Source organism: Hippopotamus amphibius, chromosome 8 (assembly GCF_030028045.1).
Source record: "Hippopotamus amphibius kiboko isolate mHipAmp2 chromosome 8, mHipAmp2.hap2, whole genome shotgun sequence".
NCBI lineage: Eukaryota > Metazoa > Chordata > Mammalia > Artiodactyla > Hippopotamidae > Hippopotamus > Hippopotamus amphibius.
In genome coordinates this window covers 12318163-12340357 of record NC_080193.1, presented here as the reverse complement: position 1 = coordinate 12340357, position 22195 = coordinate 12318163, and the positions used below count along the sequence as shown (strand labels likewise).

General features: G+C 53.5%; 1 protein-coding gene across 1 annotated transcript in view; it reads left to right on the top strand.

The window, feature by feature from the left end:
* DTX1 (deltex E3 ubiquitin ligase 1) overlaps positions 1–22195 on the top strand; it is a 34420-nt gene that overhangs the window by 614 nt on the left and 11611 nt on the right. Inside the window, exon 2 of the mRNA XM_057745598.1 lies at positions 17321–17999. Coding sequence (XP_057601581.1) covers positions 17321–17999 — 679 coding nt within the window. The remainder of the gene's footprint in view (positions 1–17320; positions 18000–22195) is intronic.

Below are 22195 nucleotides of genomic sequence, written 5' to 3'. Positions count from 1 at the left end.
TCAGTTTCCTCATCTGCAAAATGGATGGGTCAATGTCTCTCACAGCTGTGTGAGGATTAAATAAACTCATGTTCACTGAGCACAGAACGTAGAAGATCATTAGCACTCAATCATCATAGGAAAAGGGTTTTGCATGTACTTCCTCATTTAATTTTTTCCAACCATTACAACCAGTCTGACTATTATGTTAGAGGTACTTGTAGTAGTAGTCGTCCCATTTTACAGATGAAGAAACTGAGTGTCACAGAAGTTGAGTGATTTAAACTCAGAGCTGGGATTTAAGCCCAGACAATTGATTTCCAAAGCCGAAACTCTTAACTGGTATCTTACATTGGCTCTAAGTGTTGGTGTTGTTGGGGTGATGTGATGGTGGATGTAATGACGGGGTGGGGGTGAGGGGGTTGGTGATGTTGATGGTGGGGGATGGTAATGATGGCGGAGATAGTGCTGGCAGTGATGTCAGTGGTAGTATTGATTGCGGAGTTGGTGGTGGTGGTGTCGATGGCTGTGTTGGTGCTGGTCTTGGGAGCAGAGTGATGTATGTATGGTGATGATGGAGAGAATGACGTTGGTGGCATTGGTGTCGTGAGATAGGTGATGATGGTGATAACAACTGGGGAGGTCCCCCTCTCAGTATTTTTGTTCGCCACCACTGTGGAGATCTTCCTGAGTCACTGTTGCCTGGTGGTCTCTGTGACAAGCTTGGTGGGCAGTGGGGAATGGTGAGGTCCTGCCTTATGGAAGCTGCCGAAGAATCCTTGTCATGGTCACCCCCAAGGACCACCTGATGGAGGTTGGAGGGAATTACAGTGAATCCCTAGAGGATAGAACAGCATGTTACAGCCTTGGGGACAGTAGGACACGTTCCTTCTCTGTTAGAGCTGTGCTGTCCAACATGGTAGCCACGAAGCCCATGTGGCAATTTAAATTTATGTTAATTAAAATTAAATACAATTTAGTTCCTTGGTCCCACTAGCCACATTTCAAGTGCTCAATAGCCACATGCGTCTCATGGCCACTGTTTTGGACAGCAGACATCCAGAACATCACCATCCTCGAAGAAAGTTCTAGTGGGTAGCTCTGCTCTACAACATTGCTCGGTGCCTACAGGGTGGTCACCAAGTGTGCAAACACAGGCAAACTCATAACAAATGGTTTGTCGATGTTACTTTTAAGTACATCTATGTTCCAAAACTCTGGGTATTGGCTGTGCTCACTGATGGTGCCGATCATTCACTCATGCCTTCGTCGATTTACTGATCTCCTGCCGTGTGTCAGACCCCATGCTCAGCACTAGAATACTGCAGGGAGCAAGACAGTCAGGGTCAGGGAATTCCCTGGTGGTCCAGTGGTTAGGACTCGGTGCTTTCACTGCTGTGGCCCAGGTTCAATCCTTGGTCGGGGAACTAAGATCTCGCAAGCCACGCGGCATGGCCAAAAAAAAAAAAAAAGACAGCCAGGGTCCTTAGTAGAGGTCTATTTGTGGAGGACCTATGCTGCAGACTCCAGTGTAGTCGGTGAGCCAGCAAACACGTAACCACATAGATAGTCAGCTGCAAGTCTGAGAACATGAAATAAACTTGGTCTAGGACTGGTCACAGAAGGCTAACCTGAGGAAGTCAGGGTTGAATAGAAATCTAAAGAATGAGTGAGGGAAACAGTGTTCCCAGAAGAGGGAACAGCCAGTGCAAAGGCCCTGCAGTGGGAAGGAGCAGAGCACGTTCAAATCCATTGTGTCTGGAGTGCAGTGGGTGAGGGGAAGGGGGTAGCAGATGAGGTTGGAGCAGCGACCAGACATACAGCCCTGGACAGCCATGAAAAGGGCTTTGAATTTTATCCTGAGAGTAGAGGAAGTCACCACCGAGCCCTCGTGACCATCCTCCTAGAGAGGCAGAGTCCGTGATGGAGAATTGCTAGGCGTCCCCTGCCCCATTCTGTCTTGTTTATCCCAGGACCATCTCTGGTGGAGGGCAGGGGTCTGACAGCAGAAGGAGTGCATTTTCTCCTTGGCTCAGTGTTTGGCATTCTGTAGGTTCAGAGCTAGTGCTGGGTGGGGAAATTTTCCAGGGCCTGACTTGCGGTCCTCAGAAGCAGGGATAGCCCTACCCAAGGGTGCCAAGTTGGCTACTTTGCCTTTGGTCCCTGCACCCCTGCTCAGGGCTCCTTTCCTATTCCCACACCCCGACTTGGGCTCCTAACTCCCCAGACTCCCTCCACTCCCCCTTCCAGCAGGCCGCTTACTTTCAATGGCACTCTTCTTAGGGGTTAGCCTCTCTGGATCCCCTAGAAGTTCAGCTTCAGTCATTTTCCCACTGCCCCCTCTGGGAGCTGCTCACTCCACACCTGCCCCCTGTTTGCCGGAAAAGGGAAAAAGAAAAACCACTCATCGCTCTACAGGCTCCTGGAAGCCTGCCAAGACCCCCCAGCAAGGGAAGAAGGCCTGGAAACCTATGGGGCTGGCAGGGGACCTAGGATGCCTGGAAAACTGCTAGAGGGAGAGGCAAGATGTCTCCCACCAGATGTGTTATAATGTACTCGCCCACTTCTCCCAGGAGCAATACAAAGTGTAGGACATCTTGTCCTCACAGTTAATGGTCCAGGAAAGAGCCTCGAGCAGGCGTTGCCACCTCTCCAGACCTCAATTTTCACATCTATGAAGTGGGCAAGAGTATTGCTTTGCTAGCAGGATTGTTGAGTTGATGGAAAGAACCACACATGTTATTTTATTCCACAAACCTTAACTAATTAATGTGCCTAGCATGTGCTGAACACTACAGATGCAAGAGAGATGAGTAGGAGATTCTAAATCTTAAAGATTGTGGTACACATACACACACACACAAAAAAACAATATAAAGTTGTAAAACCCAAAGCTCACATATATGTACTGAAATGAATACAACCTCTCTCTAGATCTTCTAATTGTAAAATTCTTGACAAGTTCATTGAAGCTGAACGTCAAGTTTTTGTGGGAGGTAGCAGCATGCCCCGGCACCCTGACATTGGAGCCACAGACTTCTGGATAAGGTCAGATAGCAAATAGTTTAGCCTCTGTGGGCCCTACAGTCTTTATTGTAACTGCTGCTATAAATTAACTCTGTTACTGCAGTTTGAAAGCAGCCAGACAGTATGCAAATGAATAAATGTGTCTATGTTCTAATAAAACTCTTTGCAGCCACTGAGATTTGAATTTCATATCATTTTCATGGGTCATGAAATATTCTTCCTTTTTTTTCCCCAACCATCTGAAAACGTAAAAACCACTTAGCTTGTGAGTTGTGCAAAAGCAGGCAGTGCATGGATTTGACCCTCGGGCTGCGGTTCACCAACCCCTGCCCTAACCTTTTCTTAACCCGCCCTTGGAGTAGGACAGCCCTAGTGCCACGGCGTGCCCAGAGTGACCTACACAGAAGTATTCGCCTTATGGTGTGTGCCGAGGTGTGCACATGGGCCTGCAAGCACACAGCACCGATCTGCTTGTGCACTGCTGACACACAAATGCCCTGTCTATATGCCTGTCGTGCAGCTGGTGGAAGAAAGCCCAGGTGTCAGACTTGGACCACAAGGGAAGGGCCAGGCCTGGTCCCAAGGGGGCTGCTGTTTGTTTAGCTGGTGCGCCATCACCTCTCCCCTGCTGGGCTGTTTTCATCACTTTCTACAGGGGGTGAGTTTCCCTTTGAAGCCCAGCAGGTCCGGAACCCAAGTGGCAGGGATGCTGTGACCCTGGTGTTCCTTTCAGAGGCACGTGTGCTGCAATATTGGTGATACTGGGCTACATGGCGCTATTCCCCTAAAGCTTTCCTGGTCTTCCTTTGTCTTGAGCCGACCAAACCAAGATTTCACTAATGGGAAAACCAAGGCTGAGGGGTTTGCCCAGGTGGGTAAAACAGCTGGTGGTGGAGCTGGGCCCAGGAGCCATCGGGGTCTTGGAGGAAGGTTTTGGCTCCCCCCAGTAGTGAGAGAAAGATTTGGGAACCGTTTCCTGTCCCCCATGAGAGGTCACCACTGCCCTGAGAGCTTTCTCCCCTCTGCTGTTGGGGCGGCAGCCACTGAAGGCCTCACCCAGACCCTGGATTTTCCACTCAGTCCCTGCAGCTGGACAGGGATATGACCTAACCACTTCCCAGGCAATTTCCAGATTTCTCCCTGAGCTCACATGGCCGGGGGCTGGGGGAGGGCCACCTTTCGAACTGACTGGTGACTCCCATTCTCTTCTCCCTCTGCTGCTGGGGGCACTTATGGGCGCCGTCTGCCCATTCTGTAGGTGGGACAGCTGAGGCTGGGGGAGGCCAGGCTGGGGACCATCCACAATTGCTGTCCCCCCAGCTCAAAGCACGGCTGTGCCTGGCACTCCCAAGCTGTCAGGCTGGAGTGACAGGTGGTGGCTGGTTTCAGCATCTTCCAAGCCTACAGCATCCCTTCTCTGGGTAGTCGGGGCTCCACTCAGCCCATGCCCTTATTGGGAACATCCTGTCTGAAGACACACTTAGGCTTTTGGAGACCAGGTGGGGCCACCCAGAGGCAAGAGCACGCATCACCGGGGAAAGCACTGCCAGAATTTAGACTCCCAGGCAGGTCATTGTATCGCTGGAGAGAGAGGCCCAGAGAGGGTGAGTGATTTGCCCAAGGTCACACAGTCAATCACTCCTCTGGAGCCCAGGCCTCTCAGACAGGTCTCAAGGTTGGAGAATAAGGTGACATTCAACGTGCCAATTGAAAGTCCCCTCTCCCTTCTCGCTTCAGAGCCCTGCTGGGGCTTGTTGCAAGATTCTGCACCAAAGCAGGTACAGCCTGTGCAACCCCAGAGGCCTCCAGGGCCCAGCTCCCTGGTTACAGGACCCTTCGGGACCCTCTTGCAGATAACCTGGAGGGCCCCAGGGGGCTGGGCCTGACACCAGGGGCAAGAAGGATGATGTACTTTTGGGTAGGGAGGGGTCTATCCGCTGGTGGCCACATGTCCAACTAATGCATACGTGGGTGTCTCCCGCCACCACCTGCCCCACCACCTGCCGCTCCACCATTGCAGAGCCATCCTTTTTTCTCTGGCTGCTTGTCTGGCTCCTGGAGGCTCTTCTGGTAGCATAAATTCATCAACACTTTTATCTGACAGTCATTGGTGCCTGCTCAGTACCAGGCCCTGGGCTGGTTCCTAGGAACTCAAAAAGGACAAGACCCCTGCCAAATGGATTTCAGGATCTAGTGAAGCCAAAGGCAAATATCCATACACATCATGGGAATGGCAGGTGAACCCTCAGACTCAGATATAGATCTGAATTCCAGCTTGGCCCCTTGCTGGCTGTGTGACCATAGGCAAGCCCCTTAACCTCTCTGAGCCTCAGATTCCTGCTCTGTAAAATAGGAATAAGAATAGTCCATACCTGAGAGGATTATTGCCATGAGGATTGAATGAGATAATGTAGGTAAAAGCACACAGAGTATTACTTTGCACATAGTACTCGTGTTCAAGTAAGGAAAAGATTTAAATACCTCATAGGAGAGGTACCGGTTGCCATCGGCCAAGTTTTGTGGGTAGTGTACGCCTGGGGCCTCTGAGAGGGAGGACTTCCTGGAGGAGGAGTCCTCCAAGAGTCTGTATGGTTTGAGGAACACTTCTGGCTGAAGGAAACCCAGGTCTGAGTGGAAAAAGGAGACAGCGACGGAAGTGGGAAGAAGTAAGGAGGGGAAGGGAGGCCTCCTGAGTCCCACTGGGCATGGCTGGGCTGCCAGCTGTCACCCTTTAGCGGCCAGGCCCCAGGGGACCCAGAGTCACACTGCAGGACCAGCCTCATTAATCATGGGCCCTTGGAGGCCAGTGCTGAAGCAGGCTGGGCAGGGACTGACACAGGCCCTTCCTGACCCATTTTATACATAGCAAAGGTGAGGATCAGAGGGTGGGGAGCCACTTGCCGAGGCTAGGAAGAGATGGATCAGAGGTTCAGATCCAGGTGGTCTGCAGCACCTGCCCTGCGCCAGGCCTGGCTGCCCCAGCACCTTGGACAGCGCCGCCCAAGGCTGGACCACTCCTGTGGGGTGTAGGGGTGAGATCCTGGGTCAAATCCTCCTCATAGCCTCTTCTCTCTCCTCTCATGTACCTTGCCCCTTCGGCTCCCCTCTCCATCCTTTCCAGCTCTCTCCTAACCCCCTCCCCCCCATCCTCATCGGTCCCAGGGAGCTGTAGAGTCTGACCTAGAGATGAGGGAGGTGAGGGAAGCTGTGATGAGGAAGTGTGGGGGCTGGAGTAGGGGAGGTGATAGGGAAGGTGATGAGAGCCGGGGTGGGGCAGGGGATGGGGAGGTGATGGGGGCTTTGATTGGAGCTATTAATGGTAGGGTAGAGTGGGGAGTGTGATAAAGGGGACCGTGATGGGGAGGGTAATAGCGGCTGGGATAGAGGGGGAGCAACAGGGGTGCTGTGAGGGCTGTGATGGAGGGTGGTGAAGAAGGTGATAAGGAGTGAAGGGGGAGGCATGAGAGTTCTGAAGAGGGGGTGATGGAGGACGTGGTGGGAGAGCAATGAGGAGGGGCCAGGGTGGGGAGGGGCAGGACTGGTCACAGTGGAGCTGCCCATTCAGGCTGTGGGCAATGGAATCCCTAGCTCCCTCCTCAGTGAGATATTCTCAGGGTATGGAGGGGTCCAGGGCCCTCCCACACCTCCCTCTCCCCACATCTGTGTCTCCCTGGGCCTCCCTCCTTCCTCTCACTCCTGCATCACACCCAGTGGCAGCCACTCCCCAGGACAGCCTCCAGGTCCCAAGATAGTCACCCTCCCATGACCCCACCCCCGGCCTCCCGGCCCACACAGGCACCCCACCAGCCTCCAGCTGCCCTTCGCTGATATCAGCTGAGACCATGGGGCCCCAAATCTGGAACTGGCTGCCTCTGGGAGCCTCGTTGGTGAGGCCTAGGCTCTAGATTCCATCCTTCGCACCTCTGGTAATTGTGGGGTGGGGTGATGGGTGGGAGGGGGTGCTGGCTTTTGACTTTGGGCAAACCACAGTCTCTCCATGAGCCTCAGTTTCCTCCTCTGTAATATGGGTCCAACAACAGTACCTATCTCATGGGATCATGGCCAGTATTAATTTGTTCATTCATCCAACAGGAATTTGATGAGCGCCTACCATGGGGCCAGACACTGTCCTAGGCACTAGGGATGCAGCAGTGAACAGGACAGATACAAATCACTGCCCTCAAAGCCCTTCTATTTCGGTAGGGGTGATGGATGTGATACAGGAGGTCAGACACCGAGGAGGTCCAGGATGTGGGGCTGTTCCTGATCTTGGGGCTCCAGGAGCAGCCAGGCTGGAGGCTGAGCCTCCCCTGGCTCCTGTGTAGCTGCATCCTTGCTCTGCCACCCTGGCCAAGCAGCTCTTCCTCTCTGGGCTCCTCCCATCGTCTCTCTGGAGCTGCCCCAGGCTGCCACCTCCACCTGCCCGAACAGTAGTGGCAGGAGGGTGATGGGCGATGGGAGGGAGTCTGGCGCCAGGCCCTGGAGCTGAATGCCCTGAAATGCAGGACAAAGAAGGAGGCAATCACAGGAGGCAGCGCTGGCAGCCAGGACAGTCCTGCCAGCAGCCGCAGCATAGCCACCTCTTCTGCGGGTGACGGGCTGGGTCCTGCCGCCGCTGAGCCTTTGTCCCCTCTCCTGCCGACTGCAAGCAGAGCACACTAGAGGAAGCATAGGGTTCACCTGAAACTGCACCATTATGGAGCTTTCCCCAGGTTCCTCTCTTCTCAGGAACAAAGGTTCATTCATGCCAAGGTGTTGGTCACCTGGGACTGTGAAAATAAGAGTCAAGGAGCCTGGGGTCAAGATCTATCTCTAAGTTGTAGGTGATCTAGACCAAGTACCTTTCTCTCTCTGGGGCCTGATTTCCCCATCAAGAAAGACGCTGAACATTCAGATGCTTCCAGGGCCAGGGCAGCCAGTGGAGGCGTGCGCAGTGGCTGGGAAGGCAACGGCGTTCAACTGTCGTTCTCTAGTGCCTGGTACACAGTAGGTGCTCAATAAATACTTGAAAACATGCATGGAATGACTGTGAGTCAGCTTCTGCTAACTGTTGCCAAGAAGGCCAATCGTTATAGTTGCCTCTTTGGATATTTGGGGATTTTTGAAATCTAGGCTTGAGTGAGTCCACCCCAATTTTTAAATGCCTGGTCATTATATTTATAAGACATAAGTAGCGTGGCGACCAAAACAAAATCATATTCGTCCTCAACTTGCAATCTCCAGCCCAGTCATTTGTAGTACTTGGGTAGGTTCACTTGTGTTTATTTGGTCCTTCATTTACTCTTTCATTCATTCATTTAGCTAGCATTTTCCAAGTGCCTGCCTCCCTGTGATCCTGGCTGCGGAGGGATGCTGAGGTGACTGAAAGCCAGCCCAACCTTTGAGAGGCTTCCAGGCTGGAGGGAACAGATGCCTAGACATTTAGTGAGCTCTGTGCTTTAGGTCGGTACTGTAGGTGCAAGGTGCTATGTGAGTCCCAAGGAGGGAGGGATTCTCCCTGAGGATGGCAGAGAAGATTTTAAGAGGACAGTGCTTAAGCTGAACCATGGCAAGCATGTAGGAGCTCAGCAGGGAGGGAAATGGGGTGGTGTGGGTGGAAGGACATTGCATTCAGAGGGAACGGCATGTGCAAATACACAGAGGCATAGCCATGCGTGATATGTTCAGAGAATAATTGGAGGTTTGGCACTGTTAGAGTATGAGGCTGTGCAGACAGTTTGTGATGGGCCTCAAAGATGAGCTGGAGAGCTTAGACTGATTCATTCCTAAGGGCTCTAGGGAGCTATTGATGGGTGTCGAGCAGAGGAGTGCTGTGGTCAGACTTGAGTTTGTGAAAGATCCTCTGGCCTCCTTGTGAGAATGCATTACAGGGTGCGAAGGGTGGAAACTGGGACACAGGACAGAGGCTGCTGCAGTAGTCTAGGCAAGCAGTCGCGGCAGCTTGGACCAGGGTGGTGGCGGTGGAAGTAGGGAGAAGTTCAAACCGGGCTGGGTTGAATCCCGGCTTAATAATAGAAGCTGTGTGATTTGGGGTAAGTCACGTCACTCTCTGTTTTGGCATTTATACAAGGCAATAATAATGGTACCTGTTCTGCAGAGTGTTATGTGGATTAAATTAACATGTGAAGCATTTAGAACAGCACCTGGCACAGAGTAGACTCTCTGTGAGTGTTTACCATCAAGCCGATGAAGAGAAGGAAGATGCCTGTTTCAGAGATGAGCAAGCAGAGGCTTGGAAGGGTCACGGCAGTTGTCCAAAACCACTGAGGGCTCCAGGAGATAGAGGACTCTCTGCCTCTTTGTTTTCCTACCCCTTCATTTCCCTCTCTCAGCTGCTGCTTCTGTGCCAGGGGTCTGAACCCCAGTGTGTTGGAAGCCAGGTGACAGGGAAGCCCCACACACAACCCATAAAGTGGGTGTCGTCAGCTTGCAGCTGCCGCCAGCCTCTGGAGCGAGGGCCTTTTGAAAGCGATGGAGGATGTTAGCCTCTCCAAGTGCCGTGCAGCCCCAAAGCCTTCCTCAGGCAGGGCTGGAGACCCCCTCCCCTCCCCTCCCCTGCTTGGCTGCCAGCAGACCCTGGGGGCGTGGGCCAGCTTCAAACGTGCAGAAACCGCTAATGGGCCGCGGCTTTGTTGATAAGTCCCCTGGGGGAGTTTGGAGGAAAACAGAACACCGCAGGATTATTGACCACAGGGCGGGAGGGGGAGGTGCCTCAGGTCCACAGACTGCAGTTTGAATCCCAGCCCGGCCATTGCCCCCAGATGGACCTCCAAGTCTTCCCAAGGAGCCTCAGTTTCCCCATCTGCCAAATGGGGCTGACAGTAGTGCACAGAGCCTCTAGGGCTATTGAGAGGACTGGACGCTGCACATAAGCCCTTAGCACAGTAGCTGGAATTTGATAAAGCATGATGGTTATTGCTAATGCTATCAGGGAGTTAGCCAGCCATGCGGATAATTAGCTGAGGGGTTAAGGGAGAGGGCCACTATTCCAGAAGGCCATATAACAGTCTGGGTTTGAACCTCAGCTGTGTCCCTTACTTGCTGTGTAACCCCCGTGCCTCAGTTTTCTCCCCTGCAGCATGGGCTAGTAAGAGTAGAGCAAGGGAGGAAACAGCTGGGGCCGGGCAGCCTGGGATGGATTCTGGCTAGATCACTTCCTTGTAGGTAACCTTGGACATGTTCCTCCCCCACTCTGTGCCTCTTTTTCCCTGCCTCTAAAATGGGATGGTGAATTCCCTGGCGGTCCAGTGGTTAAGACTCGGCGCTTTCGCTGCCAGGGCCCGGGTTCAATCCCTGGTCAGGGAACTAAGATCTTGCAAGCTGTGCAGTGTGGCCAAAAAAAAAATGTTTTTTAATAAACAAAATAAAATGGGATGGTAATATCCCTACCTCATAGGGCCATTGTGAGGGTGAAGTGAGTTAACATGAATCTGAGCCACAAGTGTGTTCTTTGAGCGGGAATGATTGTTATGGTGATGACTTCTGGGTTGGTGGAGGAGTCAGTAAACTACCTCATCGGGCCGGCACCCAGGCGGTGTTGAACACATGCTTAATCCACAGCCCAGCCCCCAGTCACAGGCCTCAGCCAGCAGTGGGACTCCCCCCACCTGACAGGATGTCCCATGACTGCCTCCCACGGACCCCCTTCCCGTCAGGGTCCGCGTGCCCCCAAACTGAGGTCACTTCCCTCCGGGAAGCCACCCCCAGAGGGAGGGGTTCATTGCTGGGCCTTGGGGCTGGCCCAGCCCGCAGAGGAACCCTTTGGAGGCTAGAGGGGCAGACAGGAGGGCTCAGAACCTGCCCCTCTCTCTACAGAGTCAGCTTTTTCTTAAAGCCCAAAGCTGGGGGGCTGAGACACTTTCAGCCACAGGGGTCAGATCAGGACCCTGTTCTCCAGCCAGAAACCTCTCACAGCGAAACAACTGAGGGCAAAGCTGAGGTAGTGAGTTCCCTGTCGCTGGAGGTATCCTAGACTGGGCTACTACTTGGGCTGAGTTAAATCCCTTAGATCCAGTCTAACCTGGCCTTTCCTTTATTCTGTGCAAAAGGCATCCTCCCCAATCGTCCCAAGATTTCACTCCTCTGGGACCTCAGTTGTCTCCTGAAAAAATGGGAATAATTCTGGTCCCTCCCTGGAAGGAACCACGTAAGGATAAAATGAGTTAGTGCAAGGAAAGTGCTGAACACAGCCTCTGGCACATGGCAGGGACTCAGTAAACGTTAGCTTTATTAGCACTGCTGTAGCTGCTGTCTGCCTCTACTGTCTCCCTTCTCTGCTCCTCCCTGTCTCTTGGCTTGGCTCTCTCGTTCTTCCTGACTGTCCCTGACTGTCTCAGTCTCTAGGCTTCAGGACTCTGTTTCTTTCTTTCCCTCTTCCTTCCTTTCTTTCTCTTCTTTTCTAATATTTATTTATTTATTTAGGTTGCACTGGGTCTTAGTTGCGGCATGCGGGATATAGTTCCCCGACCAGGGATCGAACCTGGGCCGCCTGTATTGAGAGCTCGGAGTCTTACCCACTGGACCACCAGAGAAGCCCCTGGGTTCTGTTTCTTTATGTCTCTCAGCCCCCCAGCTCTCCAGTGTGTGCCTTAGCATTTCCCATTTTGATCTCTGCCCTCTGTGTATGTGGTCTCTCTCTGCCTCTGTGCCTCTCTTTCCCTATCTCTTTTTTTACCCCTAAGATTTTTTTTCTTGATGTGGGCCATTTTTTTAAAGTTGTTATTGAATTTGTTACAATATCACTTCTGTTTTATGTTTTGGTTTTTTGGGGGTTTTGTTTGTTTGTTTGTTTGTTTTAAAATCTGCATTGGGTCTTTGTTGCTGCGCGCGGGCTTTCTCTAGTTTTGGCAAGCAGGGGCTGCTCTTCGTTGCAATGTGTGGACTTCTCATTGTAGTGGCTTCTGTTGTGGCAGAGCACAGGCTCTAGGTGCGAAAGCTTCAGCAGTTGTGGCACTTGGGCTCAGTAGTTGTGGCTCGAGGGCTCTAGAGAGCAGGCTCAGTAGTTGAGGCACATGGGCTTAGTTGCTCCGTGGCATGTGGGATCTGCGTGGACCAGGGCTTGAACCTGTGTCCCCTGCATTGGCAGGCGGATTCTTAACCACTGCACCACCAGGGAAGTCCCTATGTTTTGGTTTTTTGGTTGCAAGCATGTGGGGATCTTAGCTCCCCGACCAGGGATCGAACCCATGCCCCCTGTGTTGGAAGGTGAAGTCTTAACCATTGGACAACCAGGGAGGTCCCCTCTCTCCCTATCTCTTGCTCCCCTCCGTGTCTCGATCTCTCTTTGGTTGTCTCTGCCCCAGGCATGAACTAGTCACTGGCTGCAGTGGCCACAGCCACCCCCACACCCGGTCTCCGGGGGCCCAGCTCCTGCAATCCTCCAGCTGACATTTGGCCAAAGCCCCTTTCCCCTCAGTTCAGCTGGAACAAGATTGGAATTTTTCAACCAAACATTCCTAAGAAACGAAGGAGGGGGTGGGGGTACAGGGAACAAAAGCAGACACAGAAACAGGCCCAGAAATAGTACGTGTTTGACACAGGTTTCTAACTGCCCTGGGGACAAGGACCCTGGTGGCCAGCGCAGCTGGGTGCCCGTGAGGCCAGAGAAGGGGAGTGGACCCAGCAGAGCTGCTCGGAGTTAGAAAGACCAGCCGTGCATCCAGGCCCCCAGTCTGAGGCCCTTCCCGTCTCCCAGGCTGAAGAACCTTCAGCCTCATCTTAGACCCATTGTTCTGGCTGAAAATCTAGGCCAAGGCCACTGGGGAGGAGAAAGAGTGTTTCCGTCGCTGCTCCCTTGGAAATCTTAAGATCGCGGTCCAGGCCGGTCACCAGGGAACCAGCTGGCCCCCCTCGGCCTGGTCCATGGCCAGTGTGAGCCGGGGAGGTGGATGGACGGGCAGGCAGCACTGGGCGCTGTGGGGTGCGGGGCCCAGCAGGGAGGACGGCAGCTGCCCTAATTACTCCAGCTCTCCAGGTTCCGATCTCGTTTGAAAAGGACTCCAGGGACACAGCCTTTAATAACTACCAGTAAACAGGCAGGAAAATCGATACCTGGTAAATAGAGCCCTGGAGAGAGGGACGCCTGGGCTGGCAGGCCCTGACCTGGCTGGGAGGAGCTCCCAGAGTCCTTTGTTGCAGAGCTGGCCAACGCTGACCTTTGGAACCCTCTCCCTCCTGCCCCAGAGACCCCATGTGCTCTTTGGCCCCTGCTCCAGTCTGCACTCCCTCCCCATCAAGACCTCTTTCCCACTCCCTGAGCCCTGACCTATGCCAAGTATGTTGCCTGTTTCGGTTACAGACGCTTCCTTTGCACCTTGTGCCTAGTTCTGGGAACAAAAACATAGATCTGATCCAGTCCTTGTCCTCCTGAAAGTCATCAACTAGTGAGGGAAATTAAAAATAAAAACAACAATTTATGACAGTGCAAAGATAGACATGCAATAAAAAGTTGCCTGTGCTAGCTATAGCAGCAGAATGGAAAAGTACTTCCTGGAGGAGGTGGGCATGTAAAGGGTTTTGCTGGATGAATAGGAGTTTGCCAGGTGACCAAGGGCTGGGAAAGGGTGCATGTGAGTAATGTATATAATAATAACAGCATCTTAGCTAACACACCTCAAGCATTTAGTGTAGCCAGGCACTCTGCCAAGCACCTATGATGTGCCTCATCTTACTTCGTCCCACAGTAATTTCTTGAGGGTAGGTATTAATACTCCCACTTGACAGATGAGGATGCTGAGGCTAAATGTGGAGTCAGGATTGGCACATGGCCTGTGAGACTTCTGAGTTGTTTCTCTCAGCCACTTCACTCTGCCCCTGACCCTGCCCTGCCCAGCTCAAGACCTGGCACACAGAGGGGGTTACACATAGCAAGTTCCCACCCCTTGCCTTCCCATCCAGGGGTTACAGCTTCCAGATGACACAGCGCCTTAACCCTCACTGGGAGGCTGATGGCAGTACTTCAGGCACATCGGACCTGAAGATCATCTGTCACGAGCCCTCATTTTGCAGATGGGGAAACTGAGGCTCTGAGAGGGGAAGACCAGGACTCAGGAGCAGAGTGGGAACAGGATCCCAGATTTTCCCTCTAACCCCCTCTCAGGCCTGCCCTGGAAGAACACCAATGTCAAGGGGAAAAAAATCAATGTGCATACACGCCATTAAAATGATAAAGCAGACTGGAGAATGAGGCTCCCCGAGGCCCTGGGGGATGTTTTCGGATGATTGACTGGACCATTGTAGGAGCCCGGGGACCCCACACCCACTGCCCCTCTCTTATTACAGCTACAGCTCTGTGCCTTTACTTCCCCAGCTCTCAGCTTCTGGGAGGTTGACCGGGAGCAGGGGTAGTCTGTAGCCCTTGGGATTCGAACAGAGGAGGGAGCAGATGACAGGCTCTTCCAGCCCAGGGTCAGGACCCAAGCGAAGGTCAGATAGAGTCTGTGCCCAGGGGAGAGAAGCCTGAGCAAGGCAGGGGGAGGAGGGGGTCCTCGGGATGGACCGTGATGGGTCCTCATCCATCTGGCTGCAGATTCCAGGGCCAGGCAACCTGGGGTTGTGCCAGTTGACAGTGGAAACAACCTCCATGTAGGAAGAGCCCACTGTATGCCAGGCACTGTGCTAGGCGCGGGGTGGGGGGGAGGCAGATGGGGAGAGCAGGGAGTAAAGCAGGCAAGATCTCTGACTTTGTAGGGGGGAGACAGAGAGTAAAGCAAGTCCGCTGATGAGTGTATCATGCAGGTAGCACTGAGTGCCAGGAAGAGAGAGAGCAAGGGAATAGGATGGCAATGGGAGGGCAATGGAAGGGTGGTCTTTCCAAAGAGGGGACGTTTGAACAGAGGCCTAAAAGAAAGGAGGGAGGAAACTGTGAGAACATCTGGGAGTGTCTAGGTCATATTCCAGGCAGAGGGGGCAGCAAATGCAAAGGCCCTGAGGCTGGACATTGCTTCAGATGTTTGAGAAACAGCAAGGGAGCCAGGGAGTGAGTGAGACGGAGCCTTTGTAGACCCGTGGGACTTTGTAGGGGCTTTATAGACAATGCAGTGCTTTGTAGATCATGGCCACGACTTTGACTTTGACTCCAAGTAACCAAGGAATCATGGGAGACTTTTGAGCTGAAGAAGAGTGTGATCCGATTTGCATTAAATGAGATCCCTCTGGCTGCCGTGTGGGGAACAGAACACAGAAGGCAAGGGCGGAAGCAGTGACCAGGAATGAGTCTACTGCAATGGTCTAGGCAAGAGAGACACAGTGACTTGGACCACGTAGATTCAGTGCAGTGGGGAGAGGGAGAAGTGGTCCAATGTGTGATGTATTTGAAGATAGAGGCGACTGGACTTACTAATAGATTGGACGTGGGGTATGACATGAGGAGTCAGAGATAGGTCCAAGGATTGGGGGTTTGGGGCTTGAACAGCTGGAAGGATGGAGCTGCCGGTAACTGCAACGAGGAAGTCTTCAGGAGGAGCAGGTTTGGGATGGAGGAATATCACAGCTCTGCTTTGGCAGAGCCGAGTTTGAGAAGCCCATCGGACCTGCATGGGAAGGTACTGAGGAAGCAGATGGATACACAAGTCTGGCTCTCAGGAGAGAGGATATTGGAATCATCGGAGTAGAGACAGTGTTTGTCTTGATGGATTCTTTTAACAACCTCATAAGGAAGGTCTGCTTATACCCATTTTAGAGGTGAGAAAACTGAGGCTCAGAGCCATTGTGTCACCTGACCACAGACACACAGCTGGAAAGTTGGACAGTCGGGACTTAAAATGAGGTCTATCTGCCTCCCAGCCCTGTTGCCCCACTCAGACCCTGTGCTCTGTGGCTATTCTCACCAAATCCTCCCAGCAGCCCCGGGTGCGAGGGGGGAGGTTGACTCATGGATCAGTATTACCTTCATTTTCGAGATGGGGCCACCAAGACTTAGGGAGACTTAAGGGACTTGCCCACAGTTGAGGAGCAGTCAGGCACGCAACCTTCCTGCCAGTGTGCCATGTGAACCCCGCCAAAGAATCTCTCCACTCTGGCCCCAAGGCACAGAACAGGCTAAAGGCACTAAGTCCTGCAGCCTGGACCTTGGTCATCTCTTCTTAACCCAGTGTCCATGGAGCCTTGCTCTCAGGAAACATCTAGAGTTGAGAAACATGGAGCACAGGTTGGGAGCCAAACCTCAGGGCCCCTGTTTTTAAAATGGGGGCCTGAATACCCACCTGGCTGGGGTTGTCATGTGGTTATGTGCATTTTGAATGACCGCTCAGCACGAAGCCCTCCCCAGAGCGGACAGGCAGCGTGTTTGTTAAGAGAAGGAACAACTAAACAAACAGATGCAGGGAAAAAGGAATAAATAAGTGGATGAAGGAATAGGCCAATGCAAGGATAGCAAAAGGCATGAAATAATAAACTAACCGAAGCCCAAATGGATCTATATCTGATCTAATGCATTCGTTCACACATTCAGCAAATATCTAGTGAACACCTACTATGTGCAGGCGCTGGGGATACAGCAGTGAATAAAACGAAGTCCTTGCCTTGTGGCAGGGACCTTCTAGTGGGAGGAGACAGACAGAAAACAAGATAAATATGTAACATATAAGGTATACCAGATGGAGAAAACAGAGCAAAGAAGGAGAGAGGGGAAAGGAGATACGTGGAGGGGATGCACATTTTTATATGGCATAGTCATAAGTGAAGAAATGACTGAAATTGTGGTTCAAGTTGCTCAGGGAGGATAAAGGCATGTATGAATGATGGCAGGCATGGGTGAATGAACGAATGAAAGAATTACCGAATGCATAAAGGAGCTTGTGCTGGAAGCAATCAATGAATGGATGGACTGAGGAACGAATTACCGAGTGAGTGAACTAAGGAAGGAAAGAAGGACCATCAGTGTCTGCACGGTCGTGGCCTCTGCTGATCCCTGGCCCCGCCCCAGGCTCTGACTCTGCTTCCCACCCCCTTCTTGTCTCAACGGCCCCCACACGCCCTTCGCCCTTCTCCTCCCCCAGGGCCTGTGATGGCCTCTGCTTCAGTGCCTGTGCTGACCCTTACGAGGTGGGGGCAGCTTGCCCCCCCGCCGCCCTTACTGATTGGCATCCCCGTGCTGTCTTGACACCCCGCTTCCTTGCCTTCCACCCCCACCCTGCGCTCCTCTCGGCCCAACCCATAGGTGCTGACCCTCCAGCTCGCCCCTGCCCGTACTGACCCTCCAGCCCTCGGTGCCAACCCCCGGTGTTGTCCCCCGCCCCTCCGGCCTGTCCCGACCCCCCGGCCGCGGATGCCGAGGGCCGTCGCGTCCTGACTCCCGTCCCCTTTGTGCGCACAGGCACCATGCGGCCGGTGCGGCGCAACTTCTACGACCCGTCGTCGGCGCCGGGCAAGGGCATCGTGTGGGAGTGGGAGAACGACGGCGGCGCGTGGACGGCCTACGACATGGACATCTGCATCACCATCCAGAACGCCTACGAGAAGCAGCACCCGTGGCTCGACCTCTCGTCGCTCGGCTTCTGCTACCTCATCTATTTCAACAGCATGTCGCAGATGAACCGCCAGACGCGCCGGCGCCGCCGCCTGCGCCGCCGCCTGGACCTCGCCTACCCGCTCACCGTCGGCTCCATCCCCAAGTCGCAGTCGTGGCCCGTGGGCGCCAGCTCGGGCCAGCCCTGCTCGTGCCAGCAGTGCCTGCTGGTCAACAGCACGCGCGCCGCTTCCAACGCCATCCTGGCCTCGCAGCGCCGCAAGGCGCCCCCCGCGCCCCCGCCGCCCCAGCCGCCTCCCGGAGGACCAGCGGGCACGCTCGCCGTGCGCCCCAGCGCCACCTTCGCGGGCGCCGCGCTCTGGGCCGCGCCCGCCGCCGGCCCCGCTGAGCCCGCGCAGCCCCCCGGCGCGCCCCCGCGGAGCCCGAGCGCCCCCGGCGGCGCGCCCACCCCGGGGCAGAACAACCTCAACCGGCCCGGGCCCCAGCGCGCCACCAGCGTGAGCGCACGCGCCTCCATCCCGCCGGGGTAAGCCGGGCCCTGGGCGCGGGGGTGGCCGCCCACCGGGGCTAGGAACAAAGAATTACCGTAATTGTAAATCATCATAAGTAATATCTAGCATCTCTTAAGTATTCACTTTCGTGCCCAGCGTTAACTAAGCACCTTAACGCTCATTGGGCATAAAAGGACCCAATGAGGTAGGGAGTCATCAACCCCAATTGACAGATGAGGAAACTGCTGCAGGGGGAGGGTTAGTAACATGTCACAGATCGCAGTTGACAAGTGACGGGGCCATAGCAGCAACTATAATGGTCTATAGTCCATGTTTATCATTTACTAAACGAAACACACACCACCTCATTTATTACACCGTCCCCAGTTCCACCATGCCCCTGTTACAGATGGGGAGGCTGGGGCTGGAAGGGATGTGGCACCTTCTGAGGGCCACCCAGATGGAGAGCAGGGATTGGAAGTCACACCTGTAGGATTCCACGTGTGCTGTGTTGTCTTGGAATTTTTACAGGGTTTCCACCCCTGCCCCAGGCCACACCCATCTCATGTAGAGGCTCAAGGAAGCATTAGTCCCTTGTCCAAAATCTTTCCCCTATAGGCCACTCCTGAAATATCACCATTACTTGGGGCTGATGCTTTGTTTTTTCAAGCTGGGCTTTAGGGACTCCTGGGGTGACCTGGGATAGTGGCAGGAGAGGATGGTTGCTAAGAAGTCAGGCACACAAGAGCCAGCCTCTCTGCTCTCCTTTTAACCAGAACAGCCCTTTTTGGAATCTCTTTTGTGAACTGGCTTTCCCAGCAGGATTTCACTGAGGAAGGGAACCCAGGTCATACCAGCTTTGGAAATCCTTGGGTTAAGGCATCCAGGCCCCGGGATATGGACCCAGTGAACCTGTCAGCTGACCCCGCTGAAGCCCAGATTCAGTTGATCTCAGCAGAGGACCAGGCCCTGGAGGAGTGGGAATGAACGGGAGAAGTGAAGATCTTGACCTTGAGATAGACCAGAAGGGAAAAGAGCATGTAGGGTATGAGTTGAGATGCCCCAAAGGAGGAACAGGCACCAAAAGTCAGCTCTGCTTGTATCCCTCTGGCAGGGCCCAGGAGAGTGTCCGTGCCAAGGTCAGGTATGGAAACAGCCTTCGAGGTCACCACATCCAGGTGACCTCATCCCCCATCACCAATGGGAACTGAGGCCTGGGGAAGGGAAGGGACCCTGAATTAGGCTGACCTTCTGAACCTTTCTGCCTTCTGAACCTTCAAGAGTTTGACTGCTTGGGTTCAGATCCCCTCTAGGCAGCCACTTCTGAGCTGTGAGATCTGGGGCAAGTCCCTCCCCTTCACTGAGCCTCAGTTTCATCATCTGTCAAATGGGAGCTGTGTGCCTGATCATAGCACCTACATCTTGATAGTCCTGCCGTGGCAGCCAGGACCACCATTGTTATCCAGGAGGAGGGCTGATATGGGGGAGGGGGGGTGGAGCTGTGATTTTCCATGGGAAGGACTATAGCAGCCACCGCCTGCCAGCCTTGCCCTCCCTTCCCTTCCCCCTTCCCCTCCAGGTCATTCCTCTCTACTGTCCCAGTGCCCACAGAGAGGAGACCTGAGGAGGTCGGGGAAAGCATCTTGGGGAAGATTGCGGGAGGGACTCACCCATCTGGGGACCACAGACAGGCATTCACTGTGGCTCCTTGTAGATTGCGACCTGACTCTGGCTCCCTTATAAACAGAGAAGGCTGGAGGGCCCCAGAAGGATACGAAGAGTAGAACAGCAAGTTGGCATAGATGCAGGTGTGGGCAGAAGCAGGAAAGTCCCAGGGGCCTTTGCAGCAAGAATTCAAGAACCTTCTCTCCAGGGCTGTATTGTTGACATCCACTAGTGGATTATGAAATCAGAAGGTTGTAACCAGAGTTTTCTGGGAGTGGAATGGAACACAACACAACACAACAGCATTTTGAATTGCATTGCATTGCATTGCATTGCATTGCATTGCATTGAATTGCATTGCATTGCATTGCATTGCATTGAATTGAATTGGAAATATTGGCATATGTCATACATAGTAACAGTAAGAATTGTCCCATGAACCTTTTGCATGATTTCTACATGTGTTTAATGGGCCACCAGGTGAAATGAATTTCTTAGTCACTGATGAAATGTGTGAAAGCCACTGTTTCAGGGCAAGCTGGGAATTACTCAGTTTTTATCGCTCAGTATCAATTCTCCAAATATGCACCGTGGGTGCATGTTCACAGAGCCCGACAAGACAGATGGGGTCCAAACTGCCAGACACACAGCCAGCAGACGAGTAAATGAACACAGTTGCTGGAGAGAGAGGAAGTGCCGAGGAGGTGGTGGGTCTGGGTGGTGTGGGGTGGTCAGGGCAGACCCCCCTGAGGAGGTAGTAGCCAGACCTGGAGAAAGGCTGTTCCAAGCAGAGGAAATAGCATGTACAACTTCAGTGGGGCTTGAAGGACACGGCACGTTTAGAGAAGGTCTAGAGGTGTGAGGAGCGCTGGAATGTGAGGTGCCGGTGAGAACAGGAAAGGGCATCCCAGGCAGGGGCACTGCACGTGCAAATGGATTGGGGTGAAAATGAATCCAGCAGGTTCTGGAAAACGCGCAGGGTTGGAGGTTCCCTGGTGGAACAATAGGGGCTGAGAGTTTTTCCAAATTTCCTCTTTATAAGGACATCAGCTATACTGATCAAGGCCCACCTTAATGACCTCATTTATAACTTGATCACCTCTGCAAAGACCCTGTCTCCACAGTGTCTGGAGGTTTGGTGCTGGGGGACTTCAACACGTGAGCTCTGGGGTGGACACAATTCAAGCCACAGCAGCCTGTCTGTGACTCTCCTGTTACCGCTTTCTGAGTCTCAGTCTCTCTTTCAGTCTCTTTCTGTCTCCCTGTGACTGTGTCTTCCGTCTCGGTCTGTCTGTCTCTTGTTCCTTCTCTTCTGCCTTTTTCTTTCCCTCTCAGCGGCTCTCTCCCTCCCCTGCTCCCTTCTCTCCGCCCTCCCTCTCTTCTGCAGAGAGAGGCGCATGGCTTCCCCTCCCTGGCCTCAGTTTCCCCATCTGCCAAATGGAGCTAAAATCACCCCAGTCCATGTGTGCCGGCTCAGCAGAGCTGATGGGCTTGCAAATGCATTTCAAATCACCACACATGATCGGTGTGCAAGGGAGGGGTGAACTCTGACATCATTCTTTGTCATCCTTCTCACCTCCCCTCGTCACCTCAAGACAGAGGTCCAGAGAGGGGTACTGACTTGCCCCCAGACCACAAAGCCAGCATGCCCAGAGTGTTGCCTGGCTGGGGTTTTTTTCCACTCTCTCCCCCTGTGGCGGGGCGGGAAGCCAGCTGGCAGCTGGGGCCTGGGGGACAGACACACAGGGGTGGGGAAGATCCGCCCTGTCTCCTGAGAGGGCAGCATCCAGCACTTTGGAACACAGCTGTGGGGCAGACTCAAAGTTTCCAGCCCACGTGGTGGAGGGGAGAGGGAGGGAGACAGCTGTCGGCCTGTTTCCATTTACTGAGCGCTCACTATGTCCCAGGCTCCATCTCACAGCTTTTACACACATCACTTCTCTTGATGGGCACAGAAGCCCAAGGGGGCAAGGTCTTATTATCCCCATTTTTCAGATGAGGAAACTGAGGCTCTGAAAGGCTGGCACTTGCTCAAGGTCATGAGATGAGGACTCTGATTCAAAAACTCCAGTCAGCCAGGGTATTGGGGTACCACAGCCCCCTTGGCTGCCCACTCCAAGTTTCCAACCAGGGTCCCAGAGACCTGGCCCTGATTCCACAAGGTGTTGGGGAGTCCAGGAGTGGATGCACCCACAGAGGCTGAGTTTGGGCCCAGCCTCCATGTCTCCTCTCACTGTGTGACCCCAGTGGAGCTCATTACCCTCACTGGTCCTCAGTTTTGCACCTGTGAAGTGGAGCTGACAACAAAGGCCAACATGCGGGCAGATAGCAAAAGGCCTGCATTTTCAAGTCTGCCCCTAGCAGTGGGAGAGGGGGCTGACCCCCTCCCCTGCCCGCACATCCCTATCAGAGCAGTACGATGTTGCCAACCTACTCAGCGCCATCGAGATGCCATTTGAGTTTTCATACCTCTGGTTCTTAGCCTGAGATCCTCTTCCTGTTTACCGGCCACCAGTGATTCCTTCTTTTACCAATCACTTGTTTATTTCTTTCGCTCCTCCTCTCA